Below are 22,099 nucleotides of genomic sequence, written 5' to 3' on the forward strand. Positions count from 1 at the left end.
GACTACCGCTCCCGGCGTGCCCCGCGCGCGCAGGCGCGGGGAGCGGCGCTGCTCCCTGGTAAACAGAGCGGCGCGGCGGCGGCAGCGGGCCCGGGGCGCACAAAGGGGTGGCGGGCCCGGCACTCCCGGCGGGGCTGAGGTGGCGCCCATGGCGGAGCCGGCTGGGGCCGCGGCGTCGCCGGACATCGACCCTGACTTTGAGCCGCAGAGCCGCCCGCGCTCCTGCACCTGGCCGTTGCCGCGGCCCGAGGCGGAGACGGGCGGCGCGGCCGGCGCGGCGGAGGAGGGCGCGGGCGGCGCGGCGGCGGGGCCCGGCCGGGCCGAGGGGGCGCGGGCGGGCGGCGCGGCGGCGCGGAAGGGCGGCTCCCGGCGCAATGCCTGGGGCAGCCAGTCCTACGCCGAGCTCATCAGCCAGGCTATCGAGAGCGCCCCCGAGAAGCGGCTCACGCTGGCGCAGATCTACGAGTGGATGGTGCGCTCCGTCCCCTACTTCAAGGACAAGGGTGACAGCAACAGCTCTGCCGGCTGGAAGGTGCGTAACGGGGGGACCGGCCTCGTGTGCCGGGGCGGGCGAGGAGCGGCTGCGGAGGCGCCTCCCCGGTGCCCCGGCCCGCCCCGCCGCCCGCTCCGTGCTCACCTGTTGCTGCTGCTGGGCTGCACTCGGGGCACTGCGGCGTCTGGGCTGAAAGCTCCGCTGAAGGCTCCGGGGTCTCAGACCCAGCCCAAGCATCGGCTGTGCACCGGGAGCAGCTGCTGGGGCTGGTTGTGGCATGACCCTACGAGGCTCCTCTTTGCGTTTAGAAACTTTTCCAGCAGAGAAAGGACACATTTAACAGGCCGTGTCCAAGTTTCTGTGCAGGGTAAAGCCTCGCCTGGAGGGTTTTTAATCTCAAGGCCGCAGTTCTCTGTCACGTGGTTGTTAAAGCTCAGTATAAATAACTGTGTCATAGCAAGCGTGCTTGGCTTTCAAGGAGGGCTCTTGAAAAAGCGTCCTGTTTCCAGGAACGTGATGGGGGCCTCTGCTGGAGTTTGGAAAAGGGAAAGCAATAATTTGCTCTAAAGGCTCAGCAGTGTCTTGTCTCATTCTGGAAATAGGTGTGTGCAGGGCTCTGTTAAAAGAGCTCCAGACTGTTTCAGTTCTGCCTGTGGCGACCTTGTGCTCCCTTATCTTTAGTCTAAAGAGTTCCAGCAAAGAGAAAGGGAAATGTGAGAGCTGGCTTGCAAAATAGCCCCTCAGCCTGTCCTGATGTATCAGAGCGGATGCCATGGAGACTGGACTCTGAAGAGTGTGATCTGTTGCTCTCTCACCACAGACTGGAATTACACTCTTGTTTGCAGTATTTATTAGCAGTTCATCCATGCTGCAGTTCTGCAGGAGCTTCAGCCAGCACGGTTTGGGGCTTTGTGCTTCCGTGACTCCAGCCACGTGTTCCAGTTGTCTGACTGAGCAGTAGGTGAGGACAGAGAGTTAATTTCAGACAGCAAATAAATAAATAAACGTCAGTTTCTGGTAGGTTGGCTTTCAGCTGGCTCAGCTCTCTGAAGTGGCACACCACGTGGTGGTGTGAGTGCAAACATTTGCTCGAGAGGGTAGAAACACGGTGAGAGGGATGCAGCTGTCACAGCTTGGGCCGGCACGCGTCAATACAAAACTTTTCACCTTTCCGTTTATCACTCATTGACAGTTCCTAGAGAGTGCATCTGGTTTAACTAATATGGATTGTTCTCTGTTACTTGTATGTGTAGGTTGGATTCTGTATACTGCATTCTGATTTGGGACAGTGCTTGGGTTTTGGTGTTTTTAGTGGAAGATAGTTCTTGTTTCCTCAGGCTAGGGCTGCTCTCCTGGTCCTGCTGCTCTACATGCAGTGATGTTAATTTAAGAGAACTGGTGCATTTTCTTGTCAGGAATATGTCTGAGTATCTGTTGGGCAGTAGTGCCTGAGATTAAAGCTCATTGTGCTTTCTCAAATGCTCCCAGGTACTGTGGTGAAGGTAGAATACAGAGGTACTGTGGTGAAGGTAGAATACAGTGGCATGTCCTGCTGGACTGGATGCTGGAATAAGTGCACTTCTGGCTTAATCCCCTATGGCTGTTCTTTTGTTATATCCATTCACGTATAATGGGACCATCAGCCATTGGTGTTACTCTGTGTTTTAATAATGTGTCACTTTTGTGACATGTAGCAGTAGATTTAAATTCCAGAATTTCACTTTAAGAATTTATGCATACACAAGAGTGAGATTCCTGGTCAGATGCTGTTATAGCTTTCCTGTAATTGACTTTTTAGTGTGGTTTTTCAGCCTGGGAACAGGATAATTCTGGCTTTAGAAGGAGTAGAAAAAGAAACTTTTTGCCAAGAAGGATGAGGGCAGGCAGAACAGCAACAACTGTGGTGGGAATCAGCCTGTCTTATGATTAGGGCAGTTTAAAGCTCTTGATTTAACCAGCAAACAGAAAATCATGATAGAAATACAATACATTTTCTTTCCTGCTCACTCACAAAATCCTGTTGGCAGAGCTTGGCAGGATGTGTGACCATGGAACTTACTTTTAGTATTTCTTTCTGTTAACTCACAGTTACGTGGGTTTGCAAGAAGTTTGTTTGTTTTACTGACCTTAGTCTGTTTGCATTCAGATCCCTTAAGTGAAGGGAGGTCAGACATTTACAGTGTTACAGACGGGGACTGAGTCAAGTCAGTTCAATTTGACTTTAGTGGACTTGGAGCAAAATTAATTTGTGCATATTTAAGACAAACTGGATAAACAAAAGATGTATCTTCACTTGAGGAATGGACCTGTCTGTTTTTTTGTTGTTGTTGTTTAATTCTTGTTATTTTTAGAGCTGTGAAGCTCTGTTTGCATGTTTTGGGGGTTTTTAATCTGTAAAGTAAAGGAAAAACTTCTTGAGTTATCTTAGTGATTTCTCAGTTTTGAGGTGAATGATTTTACATAAAGGAAATAAATGTGAAGCTGCTGTTAAAGGTAGCTGTAGCATTTTGATGCCTGTTAAGATGGTGGTACAGCTCTAAAGCTCTGGCATTTCTGTCTCATTTGGACAGAGCCAAACCGATAATACACTTTATTTTTATATAGTGCAGTTTAACAGAGAATTTAGATTAAGTAATTAAAAACAATATGTCTTTAAAAACTCTTAATCTACTTTAGTTAATATAAACTCCATAAACTCGTTGTTGTTTCATAATTAATTTAGGCTGTCCTGCTCCACTACACAATTGGGGGAAGTGCAGCTGTTGCAGCTGCCAGGGTGTGACCTCCATGAATTCCGGAAGGATCTGTGTTTTCGAGGAAGATGGAGTTGGCTGTTCCTGAAGTGCTTCAAGCACCTTGTAAAGGACGCATTTGCAGTGTGTGCAGCCTGTCCTTTCCCTGCAGGAGTTCAGCTGAAGTTAAGAATTAACCAGCCTGCGAGGCACAAGTGTCCTTGTAGGGGGTGTTCGGGGATTCTTCATAATCCTTCCCTGGGTGCTCTGCAGGGTACTCTGGGTATCCATGGGTAAGAGGGTCATTCCTTTTGGTTTTGAGATTACTTGCAAGGGGAAGGTGTTGAGGGTTTGGGGTAAAGTGCAAAAACCCTGCAGAGAAGCAGTTTGCACTGGTTGTTACATCCATGTGTACAAGCAAATTTGGCACAGTGAGGAACAAGGACTCATCTTTCTTAGTGAAACAAATTGTGTATTCTCCCCAGGCTCTTGTCTTTTGCTTTGTAGGAACAGAATAAACTTTAAAGCCATCCTCTTCACCCTCCAAAAGTATGTCACTGAAACAAAAATCAGATGTCACCTATGTATCTATGTATGCAACACAAAGAACTAATTATTCTGCACTATTACACTAATTATGGGCAGCTGATGTCACACCTCTGCATCCTGGTGCTCCCTATTTATTTCAAATGTGTGCATAGATATTCACAACATATGTACCCTCATACACATATATATGTATAGTATGTGTGTGTGTGTATATGCAACAGCTCAAGGAGCTGTATTACAAATTAAAAATTACCAAGTGTTCTGTTTGTCTAAAACAGATCTCTTAATCTTTGTTAAAGTGGGCAGCATTTCCTGAAAAGCCTTCCATTCCAGCCTTGTAGTTGATATTAAATGTTGACCAGCTGGATCAGGAGACCTGGCTGAGGGCTCAGTCACAGTCAGTCACTTCACTGGCTTTCAGTGCTGGCCCTGACAGTGCCCAGGCTCTCCCAGAGCTGTGGCTGTCTGATCTCCTGGCAGAGCATGTGCAGAGCTCCCTCAGGTTGGAGCAACTGCTCATCCTGTGGCCCTCTGAAGCTCCTCCATGAAAGAGAATAGGCCAGCAGACAAAAGGAACCCTGTCCATCTTCTGGACTATTTCTGCTGTGCTGCAGCTGGTAGATTCTGCCAGGCTGTCTTTATGCCTTGCAAATAAATTCCAGTTCAGTAGATACAAAATCATGTGAACACTAGTTTTGGCAAAGTCGAAAAGTTTATTGTTGGTGTGCTGACTATCAGTCAGACAACTTTTTTGGTTTTTTCTGAAGTCAGATCTGCAAATAAGCAATGATAAGTTCCTAAAATAGGCACATTTGCTGTTTCTTTATAGCTGCTGGTATGTCCCTGTATCCTTTAAGATTATTTATTTTTGCTCAGATTTGTCAAAACCTTAGGTTCTTAACTTGAACTACTAAGGGGCCAAATCATTATCAGGAGAATCTGCTTTAATTTCACTAAGAAACCCTTTACCTGAACAGGAACATCTGGTGGCAGTGCTGGGCTTACTTTGACTTTTAGTAATGGTAATTGCACGATAATAGGATTACAGAATGGGTTGGGTTGGAGGAGACCTTGAAGATCATCTCATTCTATGGGATGCCTTCTAACAGACCAGGTTTGCTTCAAGCCACATCCAGCCTGGCCCTGGACACTTCAGGGATGGGGCAGCCTGTGCCAGGGCCTCACCACCCTCACTGGGAAGAATTGCTTAATATCCAGTCTAAACCTGCTCTCAAGTTTGAAGCCATTCACCCTTGTCCTATCACTCCTTGTAAACAATTCCTCTCCTGATTCCTCGTAGCTTCCCTTTATTTACTGAAAGGCTGCAGTGGTTTCAGAAGACATTCAGAATATTTCCCTGTGTTTCCTCACTGAGCCAAAACTGAATGGATGCCATAAACCAAAAGGATACATAAAACTTCAACTCAGCATCTTGGCTCTGAGCAAAGTGTTATTCTGCCCAACCTTCAGCCTGGTGCAGGTTTGTGCATAGGTGAGGCACAGGGTGGAGTCTGGGGGTGTCTGTGCTGCCCAGAGCCACTGACCTCAGTCTGTGAAGAAAGGCTGCTTTCTGTGACTGTGCTGAGAAAGCCTGTAGTGTTTATTCCTAAATGCCTGAAAGGACACAATTCCCATTAAATCTTCTGACACTAAAAATGAGGAAATACTCTAAACTGAATTGGAATATTGATGTCATTGCTGTAGTCACATACATCATTTAAGTCCACCTGCTCTTGTATGGTTTTGTAGGTGCTGCTCTCTATTAGTTTTGGTTTATTTTGGTTTCTTAGAAGTTGCTGCCTTGCAAAGGGGAGGGAGGGTCTGGCTGTTTGAATGCTGTGTAGCTGAGGGTGGGTGGAAGCTGCTGGACTTTTGCCATTACCTCATGGTCTGTTAGTGCTGTGCTTAGTGCTGGCTGCAGGGCGATGTTCCCTGTCCCAGCTGCTGGCAGCCCAACTGGCTTTCCTTAAAGCAGGGGGAAAATGAAAAACAACCTAAATGAGGCTTGTTCAGATGCCATACTGAGGAGTCCATGATGGAAGCCTAGTGAATACAAGTGGATGTTGTCCATTATCTATCTCTTAACAGGGTATTTTACCTTTTAATCCCAGTAGTCCTTAAATGGTCTGTGTGGGTGAGGTGGGAGGAAGGCAGCTGGGCCTGGCAAGGTGTTGTGGGTGAGAGAATGGCTGAGTGCTGGGTGTGGAAAATGAGGCTGGTGGCAGTGCACAGAAGTAGGACAGTAGGGCACATGTGGGGTCACCAGGTGTCCTGTATTCCAGGTGGAAGAAAACTGATGAGTACTCAGCTGTGAAGAGGGCCAACCATCAGTGTAGCAACATACACTTAACCCTGCTTAAAGTGACACTAACAGGCCCTTCTTGTTGTAATGCACTGAAACAGCACGAAATATGAGAAATTTATTTTTAATTTGAAGCCTTGTTGAGCGTGGTTGTTCCCCTCAAAAGTTGGGAAAAGCTCATTTTTTGGTGAAAATTCATCTACTTCATGCAATGCCAGTTAAATTACTTGAAGATTTTGCTGCTACTCTTCCCTGCTCCTTGCCAGTTTTTTCTGGAAAGCTGCTGTGCTGAATGATTATTCCTTGCAGCACAGCTCAGTTTTCCAGGCAGTTCTCAGAGGAGGCTGTTCCTGGGCTGCTGGTATTACTTGTTCCAACAAGTTTCTTCTGCTCTATCTAATCCTAAACAGCTTCTGTTGTGTATGCCTGCCTGTCTTGTAAATCGCCCCAATCTTTGCTTTTTAGAGAGCTGTGATCTTCTTCTTCTGGCCTCCCACTGAAAGATTACAGAAAGGAAAATGTTCTTCCTAAGATAGAGATCCCTGTCTGCTGAGCTTGACGTCTGTGCTCATGTGTGCCTTCTGGAAGGGGATTGCTGGGGAAGTGTTTCAGCTCCCTGGCTCTGGAGCACTTGTTTACTTGCTGGTGCAAATCTCTACAAGGAACTTTTTCCTGAAGCCTTTGGAGCCAAGTGGCTGAGACAGGCACTGGCAAATACAGCAGGCAGAGTGTTCTCCCCTTGCAGCCTCCCAAGAATGCCATGGCAAATGATAATTCAGCACAATTATAGGCCTGGCACTGGAACATGGCCCTGCACTGGGATGAGACCAAGTTCTTTGTATGCCTCCAAGGCAGTGAGAGTGTATTACAGGCAGCTGCAGTGATTGCATGTATTTTCTTTCTTTTTTTTTTTTTTTTTTTCCCTTCTGTCACTCATCCTTTAGAGAGACTTTTTGTTAAGAAATCTGATCCTCTGTGGTTTGTAGTTTAAACTACATGATGTGTCCTGGGAGAATGGCCAGGAAAGGAAGGAAACCACTGTGTCTCCTGGAAGGGTAGCTGCTCTGTCTTGTCTTTCTGAGCTTAGCTTGTGCTTGGCTCTGAGTGCTCTGCTAGCCCAGGCTGTGCACCACTGCTGCAGGGATCAGCTCTGCTGGGCAGGGCACAAGAGCCTTCTTCTGCTCCTGTAAACTTCAGTTTTATGGTAGGGAACCTCAGCTGTACCTACAAAGCTGTACAGTCCCCTGGAAAGGTTGTCAGTGGCCTTTAGTCTGTATTCATTTCAGCTGAGCATTTTCCATGGTATCTGTGGCAGTTGCCCATGAGGCTGACTGGGCAGGGCAGTGGCTTGGCTGGGCTACCAGCTCCTGTGGTAATTCCCTGATGTGAGACCAAAGCAGTGTTTGGTGCTGGGCAGGATCCACAGCAGCACTGATGTTGCTGCAGGGGCAGGCCTGTTTTGATGGTGACAAGTGTTGCTGTCCTTTAACTGTGGCCAGGAGATTTTATCAAAGGAGAAGGCTTAATGTTCTGGTAACTAAGATTTAGGGAATAGTTTGCATAAGCTCCTAGCCACACTTCTGTGGCTAGTCCATATATCCTAGTTTGAAGACACAGTGGTTTTGACCCACCTGTGTACACCCTTCAGTGTACAAGTTTGTCTCTAGCCAAACTTGATTTTTTTGCATACTATCTGTCCTTGATTTCAGACTGGTTTTGTCTGAATGTGGTTTGCAGGAATCATCTTTGATCTATGATGGATTTAGAGACACAGGCTGGCATTTTTTTAATGGCAATGCTTATTGTGCAGTCATAAGTACCACTGTAAGATACCTAAATAAATAACAATATCCTTCGCTGAGTAGGGGCTGAAGATGTTCCTAAGGATTTGAAGGATTCCTGCCTGCACCTCTTCCTTCAGGTCACGCTTCTCTATGATCAAAGAGTTGCAGAGTCAAGACCTGGTGTGTTTTGCAGATGCTTAAACCAACTGGGAGCCTCCCACGCTGCTGAAATTGAGCATCTAAAAAGTTAATGTCATCTGTGTGTTCCTGGTGTGGGTTGCTTAACATCGAGAAAGGAAATATGTCAGGGTTGCCCGGGTGACTGAACTCTGTCATTTCCTCTTCTGTCAGGTCTGACTTGCAGGTCTGTGATTATTTTACCATCATTGATCTGTCCCTGGCTCTCTCAGTGAGATTGGAGGGTGCCCTCCATGTGTTGGGTGTATTGAATCACTAGCAGGTGCATTCAGGCTGCTGGGTGTGTGGGTTCGGTGGAGTTTGGGACACTCTGGGCTCCAGCCAGCAGCCTTGCAGCCAAGCTGGGTCCTGCAGGTGAGTTAGGGCTCAGGGCTCTGTGCTGCAGTGCTGAGCTGCCTCCCACAGTGTGCAGGAGAGCTGCCAAGTGATAACTTAGGCACTGCACTTTAGATAACAGCTAACCCTGTTGAAAGAAATGTTCTGGTTTTTTTCCTCTGCCTCCAACTACACGTTCTGTTCTCTTCAGTTTTCAGTGCTTGACCCCCACGGTGAGGTAGTTCAAAGAACAGAGATAAAAGGGGCAGGAAAAGTGGTTTCCAAGGAAGGATAAGGCTGCTTTTCAGTTTGGTTTGCTCTCTGAACTGCTTATAGCGTCACAGATGCTTGTGTTACGGAAGGATGAGAGCTTGAAGATGAGGAAGGAAGGAGTGGTACAGCAATTACCTGTTTCTACAGCTTTGCCATTATGTCAGTTCAGCAGTAACATGTAAAATCACTTTGGGACTGTTTTACAAAAGGTACCAGGCTTCATTGTGCTCATGTGAATTCTATTCTTGTTCCAAGATGTCTCTTTTCAAGCTGCTTTTCAGCCAAAAATTAGCTACACAAATTGTCTCTTATGATACTCAAGATGCCATCATGAGTTCCCAGGCTACTTTCAGGAGAATAAATGAAGAATTAGTGACAACTTAGTGGTTCTTATTGCTGCAGCAGTGTGCATTCAAAGTTTTGCACATTTACCTGGGAAAAGGGATGGGATTCTTTGGAAATGAAAGCAGCAGCCTTGCAGGAAACAGTGCACAGTCTGAATTGCTTGTTTCAACACTTGAAGGAAAGGAAAGCTTTGTTTAGAGAAGATCCAGGCAGGACTGTTGTACAGCTATTACTGTGAACAGCTCGAGTAATAAAACTGTGTGAGGGCATTGACTGACACATGTTCCATCAGGCTCTGGCTCTGCAGTCACTCTCCAATTAAGAACATGTGTATTCTTTGATACCAGTTGCAGCAAGCAGCCAGTCTTCTCCAAATCCTCAACAGCCAAAGGTTAAAATGAAAGCTAAGCCAGGATGATTCTCAGATCTCCTTCAATCTCCATAAAATCTTTCCACTTTGCCTGTATTGTTAATATATCTGTGTCTCCTTTTTTCTAGGACAGTACTTTTGGTGAGGTGGCCAAAATTAGCACGGGGAGGACTTTTCCGAGAGGAAAAGGGTGGGGAGAGGGAAAGCAGCAGACAGGAAAGAACTGTGTTGAGAGTTGGTGGAAAAAGATGATAAAAGCACAGTTAATTTGTTCAGAATTAAAGAGAGCATGCATGAAAACTGAAGGTTGTTATATAACTTAGTTAATATGAAAAAGATGTTGTGCTTGGACCCCTGTTGTGTTTCCAATGCTGCACCTTTTAATCATTTGTAATTTGGCCATCTGAAGAAATTAAGTGCAGATATCAAATAAATTCCTAGGCCTCAAGGGGAGTTTATGGAGGATCTGTTCAAACAATGAGATGTTGCTTCCTGATTCTAAAATTCTGGGGAGTTTATCAGCTGCAGGATGAAAATTGAGTTTGATGATGGTGTGCAGACATGTTAGCTTGCAGATTTCAGCAAAGCTAAAGCAAAAGGAGGGAGCCGGGAGAGGCAGGGAATGTGTGTCTTACCCAGCAGAAAGATGGGAGAGGCTAAAACTGGCATGTACTGTGTGGGAGTGCAGTATCCACTGAACATCTTACCCTGTCAGGAACATGCACCAAGGAAAGCACACAGCCTCCTTGCAGAGGGAGCCTGCCAGTCTCCAGGATTCTAGGACTCTTCTTGAAGTTTCTCTCCCATTTCTCCAGTTTTGGGGTGATGTTAATGGATGCACTGAATAGAAGTGTTTTGCCATTTCTCTTCACCCAGTCTGTTTTATTTACTGTTATGCTCTGCTTGACTCTGACTGAAAACTGGCCATATAAACATTAAAAAAATTAGCCAGGTTTATGCTGGGTAAAGGGGTTGACAAAAGGGTGGGAACAGCAATAGCTCAAATTCAGATAGGCTCATGTTGAAATTGCAGGTTGTATTTTAGAACTTGTTTTCTTGCTCTGTGACATGCCTAATTTTTTGCAGATTCTGTATGGTCTTAAAAGTTCCTTTGTGTTAGTATTTTGCTAGCTGAAAGCTGCTAGTTGTCATGGTAGCTTCACCCTTGATATTGCAGGAAACATGGCACTGCTTGCTATTGCTGCAAAGCATGTTCAGACAGAAATAGCAGGTTTTTATGGATAGCTTTTTGTTATAACTTTCTTCTCTGCATACTGTCTGAATGTGTTTAAGCTTGTGAAGTTTCTAGGTGGGAGGTGTGTCAGTTGTCAGGTCCTCACATTTTGTGGGTTTTATTTCTTTTTTTTTTCAGAACTCCATTCGACATAACCTGTCCCTGCACAGCAAGTTTATTAAAGTCCATAATGAAGCCACAGGGAAGAGCTCTTGGTGGATGCTCAATCCTGAGGGTGGCAAAAGTGGAAAAGCACCAAGGAGAAGAGCTGCCTCCATGGACAACAGCAGCAAACTTGCAAAAGTCAGAGGTAAAGCATCCAGGAAGAAGCCTCCTCTCCAGTCTGCTCCAGAATCCTCTGCTGACAGTCCTGGCTCCCAGTTTCCTAAGTGGCCTGGGAGCCCGTCCTCGAGAAGCACCGAGGACTCTGATGTGTGGAACACCTTCCGGCCTCGAACCAGTTCCAATGCAAGCACCATCAGTGCCAGGCTTTCTCCTATCCTGACAGAGCAGGATGACCTCCACGATGAAGAGCTGCTTCCTTCTCTCGTGTACTCCAGTGCATCCAGCAATGTTCCACCAACTGTGACCGAGGAGCTCGAGCTCATCGATGGCTTAAATTTGATGTCTCCCAGCTCATCTGTGCTGTCCACCCAGCAATCTGCCTCCAGTGGTCAGATCCAGAGAGATTCCAGCTTTTCCTTGCAGAGCCCAAATGCAGCTGGTCAGACTTTTGGCAACTCCCTGTTTAACCCCGTTGATATTTCACTGCCAAGTTCTGTCAGCCATTTCTCTGCCCCTCAGACCTTGGAAGCTCTTCTGACACCCAGCTCTCCTCCTCCAAGGGATGTTATGATGACTCAGGTGGATCCAGTTCTCCCACAGACTGGTAACAGGATGAGCAGCCGAACTCTTCTGCTTCTGGGTGGACAAGCTGCCCAGAGTAAGATGAGCTCAGGCCATCCACGAGGAAAGCCTGCAGAGCAGCAGGCAGAACCAGTCGGTGCCAGTGTTTTGCCATCAACACTTCCCATAGTGACATCTCCTCAAAACACTGCCAGCATCACCAATTTGAAGGCTCCAGTTTCTGCAACAGCTGCCCAGTCAGTCCAGCTGGGCAGTCCAGTGCTCCTTTCATCTGCCAGCCCTGCTCCCTTGGGATTGAACCAGGACAGGCTCCCCACTGACCTGGACATTGACATGTACATGGAGAACCTTGAATGTGATATGGATTACATAATCAACAGTGAACTCATGGATGGAGGACTGGACTTTAATTTTGAACCTATTCTGCCTACTCCCAGCTATCCCAGCACCTCACAGGCCTCCAACCATACCTGGGTACCAAGTTAACTTCAGGAGCACAAAAAGGTAGGTGTAGTTATGTAAAATGCTACCAACAACCCTGTCTAGGATGGTTCCTTTTCCCAGCTCTGCAGCAGTTAAAGGAACCTCTTTGAAAGCATAGTAAAAAGCCTTTGGAAGGCTCATGTTCCCTTTTAGGAGAAGAAAAAGCTGTTTAAAGGCAGGTGGATTTAGCTTACTTACCAAGTAGTCAGCTCCTTTATGAAATTGAATAATCTGAATGAAACTCCTGTTGTCTCCTGTCACCCAAGATGACTCCATCACAGGACATCAGGCAGTGCCTACTGCTCTACAGTTGACATGAGAGCATGTGCTGATTCCATAAATAAAGACATCCACCAGTACATACAGAATGGTTGAACTGAGCCAAGCACACACTGTGTTTCTACCCAGGTTATTATTATCCCTGCAGAATTCTCTAGGATGTGTAGTACAAAGCATGTCCATGTCATGGCTGTCTGCTTTGGTCTGTGTGTAGCAGTTCACAGTCACCCTTATCACACCTCCTGCCCTGCCCTTACCTGGGGTAGTGTCTGGAAAGTCAGGTAAGTTGGCTCACCAGCATTAACTACTCAATTGCTTCCCATTATTAGAATAGGAAACAGGAGTCTGCAGTGTGCATGGAGGTGGAAGGAAGAAGGATGTGTTAGTGCTGTCCCATGTACTGCAAAGCTGCCTCTTCAGCAATTTGTCATGTTTGCACAAATTGTGTCAGTTTTGCAAATAGTGTATATGACAGCAAGACTTTAAAATATCTTCTTTTTTGAGGCAGTGACACCCTGACTTGAAACACTTAAAGCAGAGGCAGTGGAAGAATTAGGGAACTGGAGCTGACGGCCTGCTTCACACTGGGAGCTTAGCTGATGGAAAGCATCAGGCTGGATATGGAGCATAGGCTGGATATTGGTTGGAAAGTGGAAGCCTTGCCAAGAATATTTCCTTTTTAGGAGGCAGATGTGGTGTTTGTTAGTCTTGCAAATTCAGCTGCTAATACTGTCCAGCTGAGCAGACAGAAGTGAGGGCAAACTGCAGATACTGTGTCATTCTGGGAAGCCCTTGAGCTTCAAAATCATGAGAACAGAAATTATCATCTTCTTGACCTTAATACTCTTTCCTAGGCACCTGAGTCACTTGGAGGTGGTTTGGACCAGGTGACCTCTGTCAGTGCAGCCATTCTCTACCAGTGTCTTGGGTCCAGACAGATAAAATGCTGTCCTTTGAGCTGGTGTTACTTAAACTGTTTGAAGAAATTGATGCATGACTATATATTGAGATTTTAAACACAATTTAACTCCCCCTTATTCCAAGTCACATCCCACTGCTTAGGATGTCATTTCTTGGTAGTGTTCTTCTGTTTGTACCTAACCGATCTCTTTATTGTAGGGAGAGGAGGATCAGTCAAGCTTTTCTGTATTCTTATGGGACTTTTTATAGTGATGTGTGTTAACTGTGCTGAATTACCGAGTGTCTTAATTTAAAGATCTTATCTTCAGGTGAAATACAGAAACTCAGTTTCAATTTCAAATTTTGGTTTTGAAATTGGGTTGACAAACTGTGGGTATCCTTCTGTGTTAGGACAGTTTGCAAGTTAGTGGCAGAGGCTGTGGCTTTTTGAGCAGTGTTTCCATTGGATATTGTTCTGAGCTTTTGTGTTGGTTTTGTTTGTTTGCTAAGGTTTGCTTTTTTGTTTTTATGCCATGCTAGCGCAGGCCATTATATTTGTGGACTTTTCAGGGATGAAATATTTTTCACAGAAGTGTTTTCAAAACATGTGCAGGCTGTCCTGCACTCCTGGGTCAGGTAGACAAGGCCTCTCTTTAAAGCATACCAGGTATAGATTATTTTTAGGAGTGTAAAGCAGAGAAGCTGAGGAATTATTTATCCAAGGGTAGGGTCTAGTACTTTTGAAAATGTGGATATAATGAAGTGCTTAAGAGGGAGAACAGGAGCTCTTAAAGCATGATTATGTTCTTGCTCCATTTTATATTCTATGTGAATTGCTTAATCAAAACAGAGGAGCTAGTGATGTTAAAACCCTTGGATTTTCTTTGTTCCACACATGATACTTTCTGGGAAATGTTTTGGGCAGGAAGGAGTGAGATCTGGAGCAAGTTCTGAGCCCCCATTGTGTTTGGGCAGAAAGCGTAGCTCCACGTGCTCTGGTCACAGCCCTGCTGCCCCAGGAGGAGAGGCCACACCCTGCCAGTGTGCTTTGCTTCGAGCCTTTTATTCTGTCCTTAGATTTTGTTTGCCTTTTGCAAAGCTTTTCTGTTTTGCCTGTATCCTGGAGTCCATGGAGTGGGATGAGGGGGAGCTTTTTCCCCAAAGGAGAGCAAGTATTGTGCAAAAGGCTGCCCAGACAGAGAGGTGAATCAGGTTTCTAGCAAAGGGAGAGCAGGGCACGTGTGGAGAGAAATAGGAATGTTCCTGGGAAAAAAGGCAGAATGTTTTCTCAACGAGTTACAAAACCAAGTGAGCTGCAGACATCAGTGTCTGTGAGGAGGCCAAGACTGTCAGTTGTCCCTTACTGCAGTGAGTTCCTAGGATCCCTGTTTGGAAATCACTGTTCAGGGAAAGCTATGTATTGCTCTGGTGTGGCAGCCATTTTTCCTTTCATATCCTTTCTATTATGGTGCTTTTCTCAGTGTTTAATTCACATTGGCAAAAGCTAGTCCTAAGTGATCACTAACATAAAGCTGGGCTGGGTAGTTCCTGTGGGCCTAACTCGTGGCCTTCTGGGTCAGTTATGGGTATAATGCTGAGCAAAACCTGTTTATCAGTTAATCACAGTGATCACATTCTGATTTGAGCAGCCAGAATGAAAGGGAACTGGGGAAATATTTCTCTTTGTAGACAAGAGGATATCTTTAGGAAAGAGTACTTAGTCTTATCTGCAGCACTTAGGAAGATAGGAGCTAGTTGGTGTTACCCTTGGTGCTCAAAGCTCCCATGATTTTATCCTCTTCTTGCACATTAAATGTCAAAGAGCTTGTCCACAGCTTCACCAGGAGTCTGTTTGAACCCTGCCTGTGTTTCTTTGCATGGACATTAGAGATCAAACATTGAAACTTGGTCTCTACCCAGCCCTGATGCAGCACCCACAAACTGAGCTATTAGCCACAGAGGAAGACAGTCAGCATAGAAATAGAACTGCCTTTTTTGTGAAGTGCTATAGCTTTTGTCTCATTGGTGAGTGTAGAATCCATTTAGTCTTGTGGTGGATATTAGTTAATTATTTTTACTTATTCATTTAGACTCCCTGTGGCTTCAGAGTCTGGAGAACTCTTTCTTATCCCTTGCCCAGTTTGGTCTGGATTCATGCTTTTCTTGCTCTGTCGAATTCCCTTTGTTCCAAACATTGGATTTTTGTCTGACAGAACATAAATAAATAAAACCCTTATAAACTTTCAATTTCCCAAAGCAGCCCATTGCTCTGGCTTCTGTTTTAACTTACTGTCTTTTCTTGTTCAGGGCTGATTCCCTTTTGTAGTTTTTGGGGTTTTTTTTCCTTTTCACAGGTTTATTTCATGCACCCTGTTACTGAATGCAGCTGCTGGGATGCCCTACATTTATCTTGCTGTTATGCCTTTCAAAGTGGATCATATACCTACAGTGGTGGTTTTATGTCAGTGTCCTAAGTCAGCTTAGACTTATTGCAAGGCTTGTTTCAATGAGTTGTGACAGCTTTATTGAGGTGAGGCAGAAGACCTGAGAAGAGATCTTCAGACTTTTGGGGGATTGAGATATCTGAAAATGTTTAATTATTTGGAAGTAGAGACAGGATTTCTCTAAGTGGGTGACCATAAACAGTTTGTGTGGGATCTTTAAAAGTCTCTTTTACAGTCTTTTCCCTACCAATTGATATTTGTGGTTGTTTAAGGTGAAGAGTAATTTTCCACTTTCCTGCAATGCCTCTAGTGTTAGCCAAGTCCTTCTTTAAACTTCCTTATCTTGCAGAGCCTTGTTGGTGCTGTCAGCTTACAGGAGGAATACTTACTGCTGACCTTTCTGTCTCAGTCATACTCTGAAGCTTGGAGCTGAGCAATTGCATCCTCCACTTGACTCTCTGTTGATCTCTGTTTCTTGTGGTCTGTTTGTTCTGTAGAGGCAGATTGGTAGTAATTAACTCCTTATCTGTGCTTCCAGGATTCCCACTGAAGAGGAGCTCTAACCAGTCACTCTTATTTTTCTTCTTCCTAGTGTCCTTCAGGTTTTGAACATTGGGTTCTGACTTCACTTCCCACCCCAGCAGAGAAGAGAATGGAGCATGTTGGATTCAGTTTCCCTGCACACCATGCCTTGGGCAGAAAGGGCTGCCCATCTGGGAAGAAGGGGCAACCTGCATCTGGCTGCAACAGGAAGAGTTTAAAAATAATAATCCTGTTATGTGCCATGGCTCTTCCTACAAACCTGACCCTGCCTTGGACCACCTGGAGAAACCCATGTCCAAAGAGGAGCCCTGGTAAAAACCTGGGCCAGAAGCCTCTGTGCCAGGCAATAGTGTTTTCCTGTGTGATGAGTTGGGTTTGCTGGAGGAATCTCTCACTGGCTGTTCCTCTCTCTGCTCCAGCAGAAAGTCTCCCAGTGCCTCGGACTGGTGGAGGGCTGGCTCTGCTCTCGCTTGGCTTGCCTCATGGGGCAAAGTAGTTGGACTTTGTGATTAAGCCACCAGATGTGCACTTGGTATCCCACAGAGGAATTGGTGGGAGCTTGTTGGTAGAAGGCCTGTGGGAGAAGGGTGTGCTGTTTCAGGGGGTGCTTTCAATGTGCCCGTCACTGGAGCATCCATCATTGTTCTGCAGGGAAGGGTGGGTCTCGTGGTGGAGAAGGCTTCCAGCTGTCCCCCTGGGTGGAACAGGAGGACACTGAGTTTTTCACTGTGCCAACTGAGCCCCATTGAATCAGAAGCATGTTTTGAGAAGTCCCTATGCTGTTCTCAGCACTTTCCTGATACACCAGGCTGCTGTAAAATAAGCACAGGTGCTAGTAGCTGCTTTCTGGGACATAAAAAACATTGTTTTGGGTTTGTTTTTGATCTGTCTTGCTACAGCAGCAAAATGGAAAGCCTGGGTGTGGCCTTAACAGAGCCCTGGTTGCTTTTCAGAAGGGCATTTTCTATAGATGAAATATTTTTTTACTAATCTGGGAACTTTCTACAGTGAACATGAAGCCAATGTAATGTGTGTCCCTATTATGCATCTCTCTGTCTGAGAAGGCAACAGTGACAGACTCTTTTTCAGAGCTGTATTAGGAGCAAACACATCTGATGTTTGATGTATATGATTGAGGGGAAGAAATTGGCAGGTCCCCGTGGTTTCAAACCACTGTGGGGAAGAGTTGTACATTATTGTAATCTATATGTAAAAGTAGGTGCAAATTACATAGAAGCTTTTCTAAACCTTTTTAAATATATACTATATATTTTAATTGAAAAACGAGATTATTGGATAAAAAAAGAAACAAAACAAATTTGCTGCATCTGTCCCCTTCATACCTGATAACACTACAGTATGGGAGGGGGCAGCCTGAGGCATTTTGGGCCAAGAAGCTGAAAATGATGTTGGAAAAGTGGGAAGGACACAGCAGTGTGACTGGAGAATGGCTGCTCTCCCCAGAAGAGGCAGAGGGAAGGTGCCTGGCAGGGCTTTCAGCCACAGCTGCTCAGGCTGGGCATTCCTGCCGAGCCAAAGGCACAATGGAGGGAATGCTAATCATTAACAGTGCTGTTCTCAGCTAATCCCTGAGTAGCTGCCTGCAGCTGATCCACAGGACACATTCCCTGGTCTGCTGAGGAGATGGTGTGGACTGGATTGTGCCAGATCTGCTGACACTCTGCATGGCCCTTATCGAGGGCATGGTCAGTTGGGTTTGGTAGCTCACTTTGCTTTCTGAGGGGTTTTGTTTTCTTGCTGAAGCTTCTGCTACTGCTGGGGAACTTGAAGCCTGTAGGCTCACCCTCAGGGGTCCACCTGGGATCCTGCTCTGTTTCCATATTTTTGCAGAACAGAAATTAGGGGTCAAAAGATAAATTCAGAGCATTAATGGCATGTTCCTATCACTGTTTTGGTGTTTACAGTGACAGGATCTGTGGGAGACATGATGCTTTCATGGTGTTCTAGTGGACTTGATCTGGCAGAAAGATTCTCCAGTCCTTTTTGAAGGTGGCTTCAGTTCAGAAAGTTTGTATTATGCAGTGCAATGAGCCACAAGGTTTCACCAGCTTGTCTGCTCTGTTTTCATTTTAATCTGAGTGGAGATTGGAGATGGAGTGATTGCCTGGTTACCTCCAACAAGGAGTCTTCAAAAGTCTTATCTACAGCATGCTATGCCATCAAAGCCTTGAATAGTTTGATAACCTTTGTTTTGAAGGCTGCCTTCATGGCAGACCTCCCAATGTTTCAGATTTGCCCACAATCTACATGTCTGGCCACACCTCATTGTAACAAATAAACAAAAAGGCAGTTCCTAAGCTGGGATCCCAGAATTTGTACACTTGAGGCATGGATGAACATTCTCACTGGAGTTAGCTCATTACACAAGTGGATAGATGCCCTTTCACAACACTTGATGGCACGTGCCACACGTGAGAATCATCCACTCTGAGCTCAGTGAGCAGACTGGAGAGATTTATGTTGTTTGGCACAGAATATGCTGCCTTGTTAGCTTGGGTCCTGAAGGAAACTTGATCCATGATGTACAGAGCAGGTTGAACGGCTGCTCAGGATTCACAGCCATGTATCAAAAGACAAGACACCAGTAAGTGTGGTCGTGTTAAATGTGAGTCTCTTGGCTCATTTTCCATGAAAATGGAACCCAAAGCAATAGAAAAGGCAGTATTAATAACCAGTGCTTCAGACCACCTGTGGGCTATTTCAGGCTGGGTTGGTCTGTGGGAAAGAGGTGCTGTCTTCAGGCTGTTACAGGGTGTCCCTTAACTGTGACAGCCCTGGGAGCTGGCCTGATCCCTGTCTGCAGAGAGCCTGGCCCTGAGCTCCCAGGTACCACCCCAGGGAGATTGTGGCATAACCTCAGCTGGTTCATGTCCTTGAGCTGATCCTGCTGCAGGAGGTGTAGCCCCAGGATTCATCATGGTTACTGCTCTGGTGTGAGTCCAGACAAGACCCTTTGAGTAAGGAATGCAGCACATACCTATTTTTCTCCCATATTCCCCTGGCCAAACTGGTGGAGATAACACTGGAGATAGGGGCACCTGTGGCTGGAGTCCTGCTGTACCAGGGTCCTGGCAGTGACATTTCTGCCTTGCAGCAGTCTGTACAGGTGATTTGTGTGTCCTCAACACCGCAGGAGCTGTCAGTGGTTGAAGAAGCTTGAGAGTGCCCCAGTGCTGAGAATGGTGTTCAGAAGACTTGTGGAGTGCTCAATAAACCATGAATGTAATGCTGCAGGCTCAGGCAAGCAATTTAACTTATTTTTGTATGTTTAGCAGGATAGCTTGTATTGTGGGCACAGAGGGCAGGGATGCAGAGAATTTGGGAGTTCTACAGACACTTCATTTTCATGAACCTTGAGCTGTTTTAGCCTGAGATGCTTCCTCATAGGACACAGGAGACTGAAGTTCCTAAACTGCTGCTTGCAGACAGGCTGTACCTGGCAGGGGGTTGCTCAATACTTGTCCAGTTTTTTGTATTCTTGCCCAAAGCATTTGCTACTTGCTGCTGCTGGAGCCCAGGTCATGTCTTGGTGGCTCTTCACGCTGCATTAGCACCACAGGCCCCATACTTTGGGTTAGTTTTTGCTCTAATGAAGGATTGGGGATTTTGAGAGCAGCTGTGAGTGGGGTGAGAAGGGAAGGGGCCAGTGACATGGGGACTGGTGCTCCTGGGTAAGTGCCTGAGGGGGGTGGGCAGGGGACTCTTGGCACAAAGCATTCCTTTATGCTGTGTTCCTTGTCCTCCCTGAGCTCAGGCAACAAATTTCTCCATCTTCTGAGGATCAAATGCCATCTTACACAGCATTGAAGCCACCATGCAGCTCAGGGCCACTACAGATTCAGGTAACCAAACCCATAGAGCTTAGTAGGAGGCAGACTTGTTGCTTTTATTTACACTTGGGTTTAGCAGATTGCTTGAACTTTCTTTATAATTTAAGCATATTTTACTTCCAAGCATGTACTTCCAGCTTCATGTGAGAGCTTGGAAAATTGGAAGCTTCTGGGAGCCCTTAATTTTCCTTGCTGGTGTGTCTAAAATCATGTCATCCCTATCCTGTGCTGCTTTAAAAACAGCAGTCAGATCATCCTGATGAGAGGAATGAAGCATTCCAGAGCCTGGGTGTATTCATAAACAAGAGTCATAATAGAAGCAAGTAGCACTAATCAGCTTTTCCAAAAGAAATGCCTAGAAAGCTTTTATGTAGATAAGAATTTGTTAATTTTCTTACTTAGCTGCTTATTTATAGCCACGTTCAAATGCATCAGGGCTAGCCTTGCTCCAGGATTGAGTAACCTGTGTCTGGTGCCATGGGTAGGAGTGCCTTGGGAGTGGTGTCCTGGACTGTCACCAAAATGTGAAAGTTTGGATCCATTATTAAAAAAACAAAAAACAAACCCAAAGCAAATCAATCAACTTTGGGACATGAGCATGAACAGGGAATAGCTTAGGGCTTGCCTCAGTTGCATGTGTAATGAAAAACATGTTCTAATTAATGTGGGGAAAAGCAAGAGGTGACTTCTGAAGCCTGAAAGATGTGTCTGTGTGAAGGCTTGGAGCATGAGCTAACCCATCACCACACTCACCTGACCTTCAGGAAAGGGATCCCCTCTCTTCACTAGCCTGTGTGTCTTTGCTGCACCTGATGTGTCTGTAGCTGATGGAGAGCAGTATCTGATGGAGCCAAAATCACTCCTGATGCTGTGGTGTACAGCAGGGAGAAGAGGCAGCAGAGGCTGAAGGTGTAAGAGCTGACAGTGTTGCATTTATGGTTCTTTGGCTGAGGCATTGTTATGGTGTGTGGTAGAAGGGGATGTTCTGGGACGCAGAACCAGAGCCCTGGTTGCTTTTCAGAAGGGCAGTGGTGTGGGACTGGTGGTGTGGGGTTCCCCAGGGTGTCCTGAGAGGTTTGGCTCAGTGGGAGATAAGTTACTTGTCCTGAAAGCAGCCACCTTATACAGCACTAGGGTGGTTCTGTGAAATGGTGCTTCCAGCACAGTGGAGTCTTCACCTGGTGCAATCCCAGGAAAGGTTTCTGCATTGCTAGCACAGATGTCTGCTGCACACAGGGCACCACTACCTGACACGCTTTCCACCACATCCCCTGTGCACTCTTCCACCCATTTCTCACAATAATTTTTTTTTTAAATAAACCTCTGCTTTTGTTTGCTCTCTGTAGCAGTGTAACTTCTGAACCATTACAGGCTTTGTTACCATCTGTGCTAGCAAGACTGTAGAATGTGCTAGACTAGGGGGGAATGTTTGAAAAATAAAAACCTGTAATCCTCTGCTCTGTGTCTCATCCAGTTTGTTCTGTTCTCATGGCAAGGGCCAGCTGTTTCTCCTTGCCCTTGTCTTCTTTCCCCTGCCATCCTCACCTGCTGGGGTCCCCCTCAGTGGAATGCCCCTTAGCTGGCCAGAGGCAGAAGGGTTGCAGTGTGACACCCACAGAGTCTCTGCTGTGCCCTGCAGTGTGTGGAGCCCCTTGTTACAACTTGCTGGCAGTGCATGGGGATCCGTGGGGTGCCAAGCCCTAAAACCGACCCTGGGGAGTTGTAAATCCTGCAGGACTAGTCTAGAGTTGTTTCAGTCCCTTCATTTCTTGCCTTTCTAGACCTCAGTGCTAAAGGTGACTCTGTTTTGTGTAACTGCATTCAGATATCTTTGTGTGTCAGCAGCGGTGGTGGCAGGTAAGGGGATGAGGGAGAAACAAGGGAAGGAGTGTAGACTAAGGATTCCACTGGCCAGGTTAGATGCACAGAGGGAAAGTTGGGGATGTTCTAACGCTGCTGAGGGTAAAGACTCATTTGTGAAATTGCACAATATGCGTACAGTGAGAAAACTTTAATTCAAAGCCTTGGATACCCAGTATATTATTTTTGAATCCTATTCCTCTCTACAGTTAATGCAAATAACTAAATAACTCTAAGGAGCTGTTAAGGGTCCTGCTTCAAGATTTAACCCACTTTA

The 22,099-nt window shown here is 46.0% G+C and overlaps 1 protein-coding gene across 1 annotated transcript; it reads left to right on the forward strand.

The window, feature by feature from the left end:
• Window positions 1–148: 148 nt before the first annotated feature.
• FOXO4 (forkhead box O4) lies at window positions 149–21,417 on the forward strand. Its single transcript, XM_058032533.1, has 3 exons — window positions 149–532; window positions 10,734–11,966; window positions 16,161–21,417. Exons 1-2 carry the CDS (start codon window positions 149–151, stop codon window positions 11,946–11,948), a joined length of 1,599 nt encoding a protein of 532 aa, XP_057888516.1. The 3' UTR covers window positions 11,949–11,966; window positions 16,161–21,417.
• The last annotated feature ends 682 nt before the right edge of the window (window positions 21,418–22,099 follow it).

This window comes from Melospiza georgiana, chromosome 12 (genome assembly GCF_028018845.1).
Source record: "Melospiza georgiana isolate bMelGeo1 chromosome 12, bMelGeo1.pri, whole genome shotgun sequence".
NCBI lineage: Eukaryota > Metazoa > Chordata > Aves > Passeriformes > Passerellidae > Melospiza > Melospiza georgiana.